Source organism: Pelobates fuscus, chromosome 3 (genome assembly GCF_036172605.1).
Source record: "Pelobates fuscus isolate aPelFus1 chromosome 3, aPelFus1.pri, whole genome shotgun sequence".
NCBI lineage: Eukaryota > Metazoa > Chordata > Amphibia > Anura > Pelobatidae > Pelobates > Pelobates fuscus.
Window position 1 is genome coordinate 22501321 of NC_086319.1, and position 15614 is coordinate 22516934.

The 15614-nt window shown below is 38.3% G+C and overlaps 1 protein-coding gene across 3 annotated transcripts in view; it reads right to left on the reverse strand.

Moving 5' to 3' along the window:
* IL17REL (interleukin 17 receptor E like) overlaps positions 1–15196 on the reverse strand; it is a 91953-nt gene extending 76757 nt beyond the window's left edge. For all 3 annotated transcript variants that reach the window (XM_063445067.1, XM_063445066.1, XM_063445065.1), the window contains exon 1: positions 15051–15196. In XM_063445067.1, the coding sequence (XP_063301137.1) occupies positions 15051–15188 (138 nt within the window). In that variant the 5' untranslated portion in view covers positions 15189–15196. The remainder of the gene's footprint in view (positions 1–15050) is intronic.
* Positions 15197–15614: the final 418 nt, after the last annotated feature.

Genomic DNA, 15614 nt, shown 5'->3' on the forward strand with positions numbered 1-15614 from the left:
TTAGCTCAATATCATGTCGAAACATCTTCCCATAGCCTTCTATGTCAGTGATGGGTTGGTCTGCATGGTGAGGACACTTTGTCTGATACAAGAGTTAACACTTTCAGTCTCTTTATTATTTTCATAATTACTCTTAGGAAGTATGTGGTCTAATCAAGGACCTTTATCACCAGCTGTTTGATTGTCACAATTTGTGTAAGGATAACACCACAAAATTAAACAGAGACTGTCTTGGAGTGTGTATAGACTTTTTTTTGGGGGGGAGGGATTGTAGAAAGGCAAATTCTATCACAGATACAATGATGTTGTCCAGGTTAAAAAAAATATATATTTAACTTTTTTTTTTTGTGGTGAATTTAAGTCGTTTCTGTTTTTTACCCTTATAAAAATATAGCGGGTAAACTGACAGATTTAAAGTCACCTCTCCTCACCTTTAAAATGTATTTTGACTGTGGAATTCAAAAAACTACCATGTTTTTGACAATTGCTAAGGAATGAAAAGCATCCATTCTGTTTATTTTTAGTCACCTTCTAAGAAAGCAGGAGGGGTGCCATTCCCCCAAATAAATATTGTTTGTTCACAGACGTTTGTTCTCAAATTTAACACCTGAATATAGTTCTGTCCACCTGACTGCACTAGTTAAAGTTATTTTCTCTCATACTGGGAAAAGTGGATAGATGTGTGGCATTCTTTTTTGGTGACATATTCTTTGAATATTAAACAAAAAATATATTGTTCTAATGTTCCAAATGTATAATAAAAATGACATTTGGAACATTAGAGCAGAGTATCCTCATACTGAATACATGTTTAATTTGACATATAATAATTAAATGTAACTAATAAAAATTACACTGTGTCATATTGCCATGGGGTCCTATAGTGCTATAGTTCTATATTACACTGTAGTAGTCATGGTGTCAGGAGTGCCCTGACGCCCCCCTCAGTGTAAATAGTCAAACCATTTTCTAACATTTTGACAACTTACCTGGGACCACTGGGCACCAGGAAGCTATCTGCATGAGAGCAGGAAGCTATCTGCATATAGCTAAATCCAGTGGTGTGGGACTTGGCTCATAGGCTTAGAAAAATAGGCTGCGGAGAGTTAAAAGAAGCTCCATGCAGGAGCTCCAGGCTCTCGGCGGTGAAAGTGATTGGCACCAGTCAGAACTCAGTTTGCCTACTGACGCTGGTAGTGGTTATGGTCGTTAGAGTGTTACTTTAAACCATACTGGTAGGATTGAAGACCCATAGTAAATACATCTTTGTTCTTTGCAATACTGTTTCAAATAAAACATTTATTGACAGTTGGTGCTCCAAACAGGGAAATTCCTCCGTTTATAAACCATCTGGTAGCCATGGCTCTGAATATAAATGGCAATTAGGTTTGTTATAAACTGACTACGTGTTATGTTGCCAATTATTGTTTATTTATTTTTTTCACATTAGAATTGGACTTAGTTTGTGCCTCTTTATCTCTAGAATGTTGCCAATTATATTTATTTATTTATTTTATTAACTAAGAAACCTTTCTTAAGTTCTTTCAAAATTCCATCAGATTTTAAACCAGGCCTTTCCCGATGAAAGATTTGGATTTTCTGGTGATTTTTCAAGCAGCTCGTGCTGAAACACAGGCAAATTGTCCTTGGGTATAATAGTCTAGTATTACACCCCTGCTTAGCATATATAATAAGGGCCTCTCATCATCAGCTATCTTGGATTGTATATCTTGTAATAGCAAAGGTACTTGTATCAATATTTTTCTCTGGTGATAAACACTAGAGAAGGGTCTACTTCAGTTGACAGAGGCTGCAAAGCAAAAATGTCTTTGTTGCTTTTTTTAAGTGACATCAGGTCATCCGCATACACTAGATGTAAAGTTTAATATGGCAAACTATGCCCCATGAGAGCTTTTCTCTTTTTCCATTTGAGTACTGACTTTACCTAATGATCCAACTGTTTCCATTTGCCTGTCTTACAAGATGCATAGGAATTTGTTAGATCTCAATTCCCAATTCACTTCTTCTCAAAAATAGCTCCCAGCAATGAATTCACTATTAGCCGGAGCAATTACCTACCTATACCTTTAGTGAGAGAATGCATCGCTCGAATGAGTGTGTGTGTCTCGGTTACGAAGTGTTCTGTTCTCCCGATACACCCTGGTAGGTTTTGCAAAGTCTTACAGTTGTTTAGTTGGGTGTTTTTTTTTCATGTTGAGAAGTTCTTCTGTAAATCTTCTTGTATGTTGTGCAATATTCTTCTTGAAAGAGGAGTAATTATTTCTGGTACTCAGTGTTCCCTGTTCTTTGTGGTTCCTCTTCTCCTTTACACCTGGAAGGGAATCTGTTTTGCGATATGCTAAATTACACTATAATCTTTGTGGAATGATATTCCACCTTCAACAAAGTTATGATCTGCGTAACGAATCTCTGAAAGGAGCTTAACCCCTTAAGGACCAAAACTTCTGAAATAAAAGGGAATCATGACATGTCACACACGTCATGTGTCCTTAAGGGGTTAAGAGGAAATGTTTACAAAAACAATAAAAAATACCGTACTCCAAATGCCAATTTTTTTTTAGACTAGCTTTCTGTTTGGATTTTTTATTATAAAAGATATGTTTGTTTATAGCAATATCTATATTTTTATGATTCTTGGCTTATGATCCTGGCATTATAAACAAGAAAACTACATGAGTATCCCATCTAAGCTAAGGGAGGTTGAATATTGGCCAAACTTCTTAGGGATCAGAAGAATGTTTTTTTTATGCTGTGATGTTTTTGAAAAGAAGACTAGTTGGAAAACAACCGGTTTATAACTTCAGCAGAAAGCTGTCACTAAACCGACGCTCCCAGAAACACCTGTTATGTCCATTTTATGTCTAGTCTGGGCAGAGCCTTCTACAGAAGTCGCAAAGACATTTTACAAGTAATATTGTAACTTCTGAAGTACATTTTAAAATATTTTTAATCCATTATTTTATTTATATTGATTTAAACCGCCAAATAAACATGTTTTATTCCTTCCGTAAACTCTAGTAAATATATTAGGAAATTAATTTGTGGCAGCAGGTACAAATTGTGGCATTTATAAGCAGATACGTTCAATTAAAAAAATATATTGGACCTCCTAGCACCTTAACCTATGCATGGATCATAGTATGTTATGTGCTGAATGTGTGTGTCATTAAGTGCTAGGTTCTGCTACTAAACAACATATTTCGCAGGGTTAATGAAACTGATATTTTAATAGAGCAAGGATAATCTGGACACATTTTGTCATAAATGTATGGGTTAAAAGGCCAGGGTAAATTAATACAAGGATAGCGAAGTAAAGACGGAATCTTGCAATGGAATATTCTGTGTTTATCAGTTATTAATAACTATTTGCAATCGTAGACTCAATCATCAGAACATGATTTCTGCAGAATACGCACAGTTTGTGAATGTTGGTCTTGGGACTGCAAACAACATGATATTTGGGGGAGCAAATTCTAAACTTCCTTCATACAGGAAACAAAATGCGAAAGGGGAATAAATGCGGAGGAAAATTTCCAATAATGAACATTGTGCCTAATTTTCCTTGTGTTGAGAAAATATATAATGGCACCACCTCAGGCACCACTTCATGTACGTGGATATATATTGCATATATATTGCATTTTAAAAAGCGCGTAAAATACAAAGCCTTGACATCATTTATTGTAGCTAATTGTGGATCTTGTTAGAAATGGACTGGAGAGAAAAAGACATCTAATAGTGTAGGACACTGAAATAATTACACATTGTTTTCCCAGCATATAACACACACCACTGGTAACTGGACACAGCAGGTTTCTGCCCCTTTCACCTTTTGTCACAAGATATGCGACTTCCCCATGGGCTCCAGAAATCTTCCAATAGAATCGGTAAAAATCACAAAATAAAATCAAGTTGTTGGCATCCTTATCCTCACACCTTCTTAAATCCCACTCCCGGTGTCTCAATAGGCTCCTTCTGCACAGTGCATCCAATCACAGGAGCCCACAAAGTGAGTTCTGCGTTCCAAGCATTCCATCTGACATGCATGTGATGTCATCCCATTGACCTCACGGGTGTATCTAGCCAACCGTGAGCATATATCCGTTAATCCAGTAGTGATCTTGACACTGCACGCCACAAACAAGCGCTCACCATGATACAAATGAGTTTAATGGAACCAAACAAAAACAACACAGCGGGAGCAACAGGCCACCTAAAGTGTTTCAGACTGGTAGGGTTTATTTTTGTGTGCCATCAGCCAATGGTCTAAAATATTTCCAATTTGTGAACACCTGTGTGCGGTTATGAAATGTATTAAAACCGCATGAAATGGATGAGTGAATTGCTGCTAGAACACCAGAAAACAGAGAAATGAATTGTCCATGTTTGGTTTATTTTTCAGTTTAGTACTACACGGTTCACGTAGTGTTAACAGACAGTGACCAACCTTCCCTTAAATTATCATAACTTGGAATGCCATGTAACAAAAAAATAATAATAATAATAATAATTGTAGGAGGAAGAAGTCAGCTCAATGTCAACAGCTCATAGCTTACTTACATAAAATATGTGCATGTAACAAGGAAATAGTGCTGGAGGAAATACAGTGAAAAAATTAAAATAATCGTTCCTTCTTTTTCAGATTCAGCTTCAAATAGACCAGCTTAGTGATTACTCAGATTGCTGACTCAATAAAAAAGTGTGACTTGTCAGTAAAACAAACAGTTCTTGTTTTGGATTTATTTTCTTGTTCTTCCCCCTGTATAGCAAAACGCATAGGGGTTTATTCACTAAACTTCAAATTGCAGGAAATTAAAAATTGGCTAGCGTAATTAAGGCTAAAACAGCTCAGCTGTGACCTGTTGCTTTCCAAGTCAGCTCTGTTTAAATTTTATCAGGTTATGTGTTAATCTCTCTCTTTACATAATTAAAGTTTGTTTTACCAAGAGTACCATATATTGGGAATCACTGACGCATTCTGAGCTGTTACTCCAAATAGTCTTATTGATGTGCGCTGCATAATGTTTATTTTAGAGCTTTCTTATCACCACTGACTGCAGGCATGCCCTGTTTGTAACTGTATGTGGACTAACTAGCATTATAAAATACACAGAAATCCTAGCTAATTGCTTGTATTTTAGAGCGCATGTGTTTGCACATCTCTCACTGTTGTGATTTTAAAAAATCTCCGACAGACAGAGATGGCCAACTCCTCTAGTTCTCCTTTATTCAGTTTAGTTGGGTTTTCCTGCTTTAATGTGTTACTAAAAGCCATACATTTCCTATGTATTATTGAGTAGCTTTACCCCTTGCGTTTCGTAATACAGCTGTATGCTTTTATACTTGCTATGTATTTTTGGTTCTATGTGTGTTGATATGTGATTATAATTTAATTCAGGAGTATATTATTGCCATAGGGAAGGGGTATGCAACATTCGGCACTCAGATGGTGTAGACTACATCTCCTATAATGCTCGTACAGCCATGACGCTGGCAAAGCATCATTGGAGATGTCCACAACATATGAAGTGCCGACGGTTGACTACCCCTGCTCTAGGGAAATCATGTCAAACATTTATTATGTGTGTCATCCTTGGCACTCAAAGGGCTTTGAGGTGGCAGTGCCAGTCAGGGGTTAAATTTACCATACAGAAGGGAAGGTGTAAGAAAAAAAAAGAGGAGACTGATCTGGGTCCAACAGACCTGGAAGGTGGAGAATAAGGGGAACCTAACATGGAAGAGATAAAATTAGTTAGAAATGGGAAATTGAGGTACGGTTAACTGCGTTGGTGGAGGAGTGATGCTCCGTTAGTGAGTGGCGTTGGTGGAGGAGTGATGCTCCGTTAGTGAGTGGAAACTCAATAGAAATAATATGCAAACAAGAGAAACCGGTAAGCTGTCTCACGATTGCTGGATTTTCTAGGGATATATCAGTTAAAGCATTTGAAATATTTTTGACTATTTATTAAATGCTTTTATTTAATTTAAGGTACAACCACATTCCTCCATATGGAGAGGATGAGTCATCCAGTGCGTGTTATTTTAACGCAAAGTCCAAATAGGTTCACGGTACAGCAGCAAGTATTTGTTTATGTAAAATTTCTTATACAGTAACCCTATCCCTATCAACTGGATAAAAACGACGACAGCATCGCCCTGTGAATATACCCCTAGCAATGTATACAATGTATAAAGATCATTTCAAAAAGCATGAAAAGATAATACGGGATCTGTGTTTTTTACATGAATTTGTTCCGTTTCCAACTCCTTGAACTGCAGCCAGAATTTTAGTAAATAAAAAGTGTTCTATTCTTTTTAAGTAAGTAATCAAAGAGCAATGAGTGATTTTGACATTGTATGATATAAATTAACTTATTCATAAACTTGATAATCAGCTAACCTGTTAGACAAGGTGGAGAGCTTCATGACAGAACCCTTAGATAATATAGCAATTACATTGGAAGTAACAATTCCATCGGAAAAATAATTGACACTATTTAAGATGATGTTGTAATTCGTAAACCGATGGAACGCAATGTACTAAGCTGTACTTATAAAACAGAAAATTGATCATGCGCCAGCAGGCATCTAGCTGTAGCTCATTAAAATGACAAGTGAATTTAGAAAATGAAAGATAAGGAAACTTTGTTTCAACAGCTGGGATTTAGAAACATCCATCAATTGCTTCTTTTGTCTTAAAACATAGCCTTTAACCCCTTAACCCCTTAAGGACACATGACATGTGTGACATGTCATGATTCCCTTTTATTCCAGAAGTTTGGTCCTTAAGGGGTTAAAGTGGATCTGTCATTTCTGTCTTATTTTAAATAATGTTGTGTTAAATGTTCCCCTAGGCAACTCCATTTTATTTTTTCTTAAAAAGTTATACATAAGACTAAAAAGGGCTACTTTTCCTTGTGTATAACACAAGTTAAAGGGACACTATTGGGTTCCAGACCACTTCAGCTCATTGAAGTAGTCTGGGTGCATATTCCCAGGTCCCAACCATAGGAAGGTAATTATTGCAGTTTTTAATTAATTACAATAATTACCTTTACGGATTGACTCCACCTCGAGTGTCTATCAACCATAAAGCCGCTAGAGGCACTTCCTGGCAACATTTGGTAGCCTAACTGACTAATGAGGACATCCAGCATCATCCAAAACCCCATAGGAAAGCACTGTATAATGCTTTCCTATGGGGCTGTTCTCATGCGAGCGTGGCCATTGCTGTGCATGCACATTAGGTCTCCCCTGCTGGATGGTGTCGACAGGGGAGCAGCGAAGGCAGACCCTGAGACGGTCCCGAGGGACATCGATGCTGGACTCAGATAAGTGACAAAGTTTTTTTTTTAGGGGCGGGGGGTGTGAGGCTCTATAGGGATCTACAGTACCCAGAAAATAACTTTGTTTTCCTGGCCCAAAGGATGGAGATTTGGTCAGGCTACACATCCTTTGTCATCAATGTCATTAAATGGTCAGTCTGTGTTCTCCTTCCAGCGTCTCTGTATTGACTTTTGCGAAATCCCAAAAGTAAACACAGTACTGTAAAATTGCCAGAGGTCCTTACCGGTTGCACACCTCAGGAAGGGCAGAGGAGGAGATTCCCAGCGATCGCCTTCTTGAGAACGCTAAGATAGCGGCACAATGAATGAAGATCCTACCGGACTGGCCAAGCATAAAAAGAGGAGAGTAGCCCCAGTCCCATGGCCACTAATTATGAATGGCGGTTTGGGAAAAAATGGAGAGACTGGAGGGTGGACAGTGAATGTAGACAGAGCCACTTTAACCCCTTAAGGACCAAACTTCTGGAATAAAAGGGAATCATGACATGTCACACATGTCATGTGTCCTTAAGGGGTTAAAGGTTAACATAGAGTCTCTTTAAAAAAATTGTGATATTCTCTAACACTTCGAGGGACAGAATTTGGTTAAGTCTATTGAACGCTTTAGAGCAGACCTCTTATCAACACATTTCTAATAAAGATGACATTGTAAAAAATAAAAAACATATACACTGCATTAAAAAGTAATATATTCCAATGGACTAAAATGTTATTTACAGAAAAAAACGTAAGGTCTGCTTTCTCTGTGACAATTAGCTCCCAAACTATTACAATCATGCCAGCTATCAAGTCCCACAGGATCTAGAATTCATTAGACTTAGGAGAGTTTGGTACGAAATGGAAAAATCCACTTTATTGAGAAGTCCAATTTTACTCTATACTAGCAGATTAAAGGTTAAGATTTAAAGTAAAATAAACTACATAAACACAGAAAGGGAAGGTTTTTATTTTCTGATGCAAATAATGCATGTTGAGTGATGTTATAAATTACTGATAATGGCAAACATACAAGAAAAACATAAGGCATTGTTAAAGGAACACTCTATTAAAGGAACAAACAGGTATTCCTAATCCTAGACTGTAAAATGAACTAGTAAAATCAAGCTCCCTTCCCCACGCCAGAATACATTTTTAAAAATGATTTTACTCATTTTCCCAAGACCACTTGTCTCTCTACAGCCGCCATTGCTCCTCTGGCTGAGATTATCAAGACTGATCTCAGCCAATTCAATATTTCCCCAACATCCTGGTTTGGTTAGCTCAGTGGAGATAAGCTCAGGAGGCAGCTATTGCCAAGAGCGCCTGCCTTACAAAGACTTCTCACTGAGCTGCATTGGGAAGTCTATGATTGGACAGCCACAGAAAGTCTGGGCGGAGTTAGAAGGGGAGGGCTTGCAAAGGAGGCAGACAAGAGAACTATAGCTTTTGTAAGTTGTTGTTAAAGGGACACTCCAGACACCCAGACCACTTCTGCCCATTGGAGTGGTCTGGGTGCCAGCTCCCACTACCCTTAACCCTGCAACTGTAAATATTGCAGTTTTCATAAATTGCAATATTTTCATTGCAGGGTTAACTCCTCCTCTAGTGGCTGTCTACTACTAGACAGCCACTAGAGGGCACTTCCAGGTTCATGGCACACATTCTGTGTGCTATAGCGTCGCTGGAGGTCCAGCCAGTCGCGCATGCGTGATAGGTCTCCACCGCGGGATGACGGCGGCGGAGGAGCGTGGGCAGACTCTGAACCAGCTCCGAGGGACATCGACGCTGGATAAAGGTAAGTCACTGAAGGGATTTTAACCCCTTCAGCAACTTGGGATGGGAGGGAGAGGGGACCTGCAGTGCCAGGTCATAGGTTTCCTGGCACTGGAGAGTCCCTTTAAATATATTGCCATTAATTAAAAAAAAAAGCATAATTAGATGTATGCAAGTTGTCATTGGGGTATATTTACTAAACACTTTGACATGGAATACTTCCACTTAAATCTGTAAAATGAAATATAATCACAAATAGTGATGTCCCGAACGGTTCGCTGGCGAACGGTTCGCATAGCTTGTTCGCGTTCGCCACGGACGGCAAACATTTGCGATGTTCGGTCCGCCCCCTATTCATCATCATTGAGTAAACTTTGACCCTGTACCTCACAGTCAGCAGACACATTCCAGCCAATCAGCAGCAGACCCTCCCTCCCAGACCCTCCCTCCTCCTAGACAGCATAAAATTTAGATTAATTCTGAAGCTGCAATCTTTTTTTTTTGTGTTTGTGTTTATTATACATTATCCTCCATAGCCAGTAACCTGTGTTTATTATACATTATCCTCCCCATAGCCAGTAACCTGTGTTTATTATACATTATCCTCCCATAGCCAGTAACCTGTGTTTATTATACATTATCCTCCCCATAGCCAGTAACCTGTGTTTATTATACATTATCCTCCCATAGCCAGTAACCTGTGTTTATTATACATTATCCTCCCATAGCCAGTAACCTGTGTTTATTATACATTACCCCCCCACAACCAGTAACCTGTGTTTATTATACATTATCCCCCCACAAACAGTAACATGTGTTTATTATACATTATCCCCCCATAGCCAGTAACCTGTGTTTATTATACATTATTCTCCCCATAGCCAGGAACCTGTGTTTATTATACATTAACCCCCCATAGCCAGTAACCTGTGTTTATTATACATTATCCCTCCATAGCCAGCAACCTGTGTTTATTATACATTATCCCTCCCATAGCCAGTAACCTGTGTTTATTATACATTATCCCTCCCATAGCCAGTAACCTGTGTTTATTATACATTATCCCCCCATAGCCAGTAACCTGTGTTTATTATACATTATCCCTCCCATAGCCAGTAACCTGTGTTTATTATACATTATCCCCCCATAGCCAGTAACCTGTGTTTATTATACATTATCCCTCCCATAGCCAGTAACCTGTGTTTATTATACATTATCCCCCCATAGCCAGTAACCTGTGTTTATTATACATTATCCCCCATAGTCATTTATCGTTGGACCTAGGCAGCATGATGTCTTAGGCCGGCCCAGAGAGTGAGTGAGTGAATAATATAATATATATGTTCAGAAACATATTAGTAATATATGTAAATCGGGTTCATGCAAAGAGGGTGAAAAGGTATTAAAGAAAAACACACTTATTGCATCAACTTTACAAAGCCAAACTTTTAAAAGCTTTCCTCATTTCTTTCTCGGGATGAGGAATATATCGGTTGTAGACTGAGGATTTCCATCTGCCCAATCTTTTAATAATATGCACTGGAGTGTCAGTGTTGAAGGAGACCGAAGCTGCCCCTATTCTAAATGAAAGACCCGAGACATGGATACAACCCAATCTTAGGAGTAGTGTTCTGATGTAGAAGATGAATTTAGCCGTAGTCAGAGGGATTCAGTGAGAGTAGTAGTGAAATGTGTGTGGCATGACTGAGTGTGGGTAAGTAAGAGTCAAGTATTTTAACTGGGCACTAGTTCTAGGTGGGGTAAAGTGGTATAGCGGATGGATGAGTAGTTTGGTTCGTTATAGAGGTTTGTAGAGAAAGTATATAGTGATCATGATTTTTAGCGATATCCAATATTTTTAAGGTGGTCTCAAACAAACATAAAAGCTATATAAAATTTGTGGGAATATCGAATAGTTGTAAAATCAGAGAGGGCTCAGAATATCGAACCATCGATCGGTAACCTGGATCAAGTAGGGGGTCTATCTGTTTTATTAAATACGCGGTAATATGCTTTTAATGGGATAGGACGTTAGGAAAGGTGTGTGATTGGGATAAGTGGTTGTGGCTGTATTTACTTTATCCTGGGACCGACCTGGCTCCTAAGCTTGAGCCGCGCGTGGCTGGATCACTCCTGCCCCCACACGAGCCGCATGCGTCTTGATCTCCTCTTCTGACAGCGCCGCGTGCACTGACCGCAGTGATCGGTCACGTGGCCCGCCTGGCACTAGGAGCACGGCTCAAGTCACAAGCTCGCTCTTAAAGGGGCAGTGGGAGCCAAAAGTTGATTCAGGCTTCCATTGGCCCACGTCATTCCAGCACCCCCACACACGAACGTTTTGGGGGCACAATAGCTTGCATTTAAAAATAAAAAACTTTTTTGACTGTAATATAATAGCAGTCAGTTTCCTTCACACGTGTGCGTTTCAGGGCCTGCCAGGGCACAGTGTCACACCAGTGCAACTCATATCTGGTGTAACAGTAGTGTACATTAAAAAAGAAAAACTAGAAATTTGACTGTGAAATAATAGCAGTCAGTTTCCTTCACACGTGTGCGTTTCAGGGCCTGCCAGGGCACAGTGTCACACCAGTGCAACTCATATCTGATGTAACAGTAGTGTACGTTTAAAAAAAAATACAGGGGGCTTGTTGTCACCTTTCGGAGACCCTTGGTGTTGTACGTGGCTGGGTGGAGGAAGAGACCTTCAATGACATCAGTGAGGACAAGGAACGGGACATGGCTAGCTTGGTATCCAACCTTGTGCAAATGGGGAGTTTGCGGTTGTGCAAATGGACTGTTTGCGGTTGTTTGCGGTGCGTTAAACAGGGAGTTTGGTCTGTCACTGTGAAGCAGGCGTAACCCTTACACTACCTGATCGATACAACATCATACCTGATGTTTTAAAGCACGTTATTCCAAACAATTTAGGAATGTTAGGTGATTTATGACCTTTATGGATTAAAACCCGACTCTGTATTAACTATGTAATTTTTCATGGGAGTTTTGCCATGGATCCCCCTCCGGCATGCCACAGTCCAGGTGTTAGTCCCCTTGAAACAACTTTTCCATCACTATTGTGGCCAGAAAGAGTCCCTGTGGGTTTTAAAATTCGCCTGCCTATTGAAGTCTATGGCGGTTCGCCAGGTTCGCCCGTTCGCGAATATTTGCGGAAGTTCGCGTTCGCCGTTCGCGAACGGAAAATTTTATGTTCGCGACATCACTAATCACAAACAATGAATATTAAAGTGTCTACTCATTTGACAGTGTAATGTAAGGGTTAAGTTCCCTTTGTGCCTTTAACCCCTTAAGGACCAAACTTCTGGAATAAAAGGGAATCATGACGTGTCAGACATGTCATGTGTCCTTAAGGGGTTAAAGTACAACATTTAGGAATTGTCTCCAAATCTGGCCAAAAAATGCAAAATTCATAATTTGATCTTCAATTTTCTTCAATAATTTGACCCCAAATTCTGCAATGAGCTAATGACACGTGGGAGTCAAATTCAGAGATTTAACCCTTGCTAAATAAAAGTATGATCTGTTTTATTTCATATTAAGGAGATGCATTGAAAAACATTCCAAAAATGTTTGTACTGTTTTAGTTGTATAACATAACTGAAAGTCTCAGTGCCATTAACAGTGTGTGTGAAGTCTTCCTCTCTCACTATTGTTGTGAGCACATTCCTGCACAGCATGTTTAACCTAGATAATTTGCATATTTGTTTGTATATATTTGCATATTATAGCTGTTGCCAGCAGGGCGCTTTCAATATTACGTTGCGTTTCCGCTTCACTTTGTACAATCATATTTTATTGCTTCATACTTTTCCCAGTACACTGTTATATGTTATGTAATGTTTTGAGTGTGTCACCATGACTTAAAGGAAGACTTCAGAAAGGCTAGACCTTGTATTAGAGAAAGAGCGTATTGTTACTCTTGGCATTGTAATTAACTGCTTAGCGGATTAACCCCTCATTGCTCATCACATGCAGATGATGCAGAAAGTGTAATTTTATCATCCATTCTTTGTCCAGGTAGCGTTGGACATCAGCAAACATGCATCTATGTGCATTACTCAGAAGACGCAATTCTACATGCAAAAATTGATTTATAATCTATTTATGGATATATGATGTAATATGGGTGAAAAGCTATATTAAACTGTATTATTTAAATGATCAGATCATGTTTGCAAATCCTCCACGGGACATACCGTGTGATTGGCACTGGTAGTATGGAGATACTAATCCAGAAATATATTGGGAAATAAATTAGATGTACTGCCTGAGACTGGTGGGAGTTACACTCCCAGGGAGAAGCTGATATAAGGATTCGCTGACAATGCTTCTGTCCCTTTCTGGAGATGGATTTGCCAAGACACTTAATTTGGACTAGACATTAAGAGTGACATGAATATCATAGCAACAAAATACCGCTAGATACATTATGACTGCCAAAATTGATGAGAATCATACTCCCCCTCCCTCCATCCGCCCTCCCCACTCCCCCAATATAATCATAACTATAGAGGTGAAAGGGCAAATAAAAACACTCTTTAACATAAAGTATGTGGTTTTGTCACTTAACAAGGACAATAAGGCGTTTGGAGTACCAGCTACATCAAAGTGCCTATCAGATCCTAACCGAATATTTACTTGCATGAGATTAATTCAATACATCGGATTAAGAAAGCTTAAGATAGGCTCTTCTTGAGCCAAAATATAGTTTTTTTCATTGTTTAATAAATCTGCCTTGAGAAAGCATCAGACCAACAAACAGACAACAAGGAAAGGCATCTGTTAAAAATAAGTAAATATTACTTAAGTTTTCTTAAATCTACATTGGAAATACGATAACCAAAAACATGATGAACTTGACAAACATGACACGGATATCTGCAGATAAAATCACCTATGGTATTTACAAGTACATTTAAAAATGCTTAGGTGTGACAATTTATACAACAAATGTTGCCATGACTACAGTATATGATCTAATGTTCGAATGATTATTTCTAATGATAAGTAAACCCCAAGAATCTGTCTTCCCTCTCATACGTTTACATCCTTTAGCTTGGACACTGTAACACTGTAATGCATTAATTAGAAAAGTATTAGTAAAGGTGTAAATTAATACACGCAAGTTGCAGAAATTAAAAATTTTCAGAGCTATATGTCCCTTTCTTTCCGCTGTTCCGCAACGGTACAGAATATTTTTGGTAAAATAAATCATCACTATTAGGATAACACCTCTGTACACACAGCATGCCTTTGTGATATCACCATGTAGACTGACATACATACATACATAATCTTTATATTACCTGAATTAAATCTCCTTCCAGAACAGTATAATATTCATAAAAGAATGATGCGCAATTTAATTGGAACTTATCCACTTAACAGCGATTTGTCGTGGATTTGACAAAATTCAAAAGCTTAACAGAAACTGCTGATAATTTTTTGAAATCTCAAATTTAGTTACAGTTAAGTTATTTCAGCCTAAATGTTGCAATTCACCTTTTAACTCCCTGCAGTTTGCTGTTAAGCGAATATACCCCTATACCTTTAGTCTGTTTGTAGACAGACTAAAACAGTTACTCATTCACATGAATACTTAGGGCGCACGAGGTATATAGTTATGTTGTTACACATCAATATTATTGCATATTAAAGACAAATTCACTTATTACTTTATTTTGTATCATTAAGTCTGATAAAAAATCAAATAATACCATTTTCTAACACGCAATATATTAAAGTCAATATACAACATACCCAATGACTATAACAGAAATAAATGGTATATATATATATTGATATATTTGTTAATGTTCTTTAATTCTCTATAGAAGGCAATGCGTTTTATATCAGTTGCTCAGCATTAATAACATTCAAATAGGCTAATGTCACATAAAAATAAGAATTTACCGCAGAACATGTAAGTCCACATTCTTTAATCCTTTCAATGGAGTGGCAACTGGAAATTCCAAAAATAAACAAAAAGAAAAAATGAGCTGGTCCCATTTGCCAGGATCTGAGGCTGCATTCTCTATTGAGTAAGTGCATGTTTTCCTTGTCAGTAAGAATGAGAAGTAATTCCTTTGCTCTGCCTGCGAAAAGTATCATTATGTATGACTCGCCTTGTTTTTTCATTTCTCCTTCCTATTGGCTGATTCGTAGCATGGCTCCAAAAAAAATAAACAAATCAATGTCAGATACAATGTTTCATTCTTCAATGTAACCCATTAATGTCCAGGACTCAGGTAAATCCCTCTATGGTATGTGATGCCCAGGATATGTCATTGGTCTTTGAGGGTTTAGTATCCTACCAGTAAGGAATTATTATTTTTTTTAATTAAACATAAATTGTTAGCTATGTTGCTGAAACACTTTCACATCTAACTTGTGTCTTATAATAAGACGATAATAACTGCCAATTTTGACATGACAGGAGGCGAGGATTTTGCATTATTCTTACTAAGCTCCACAGCA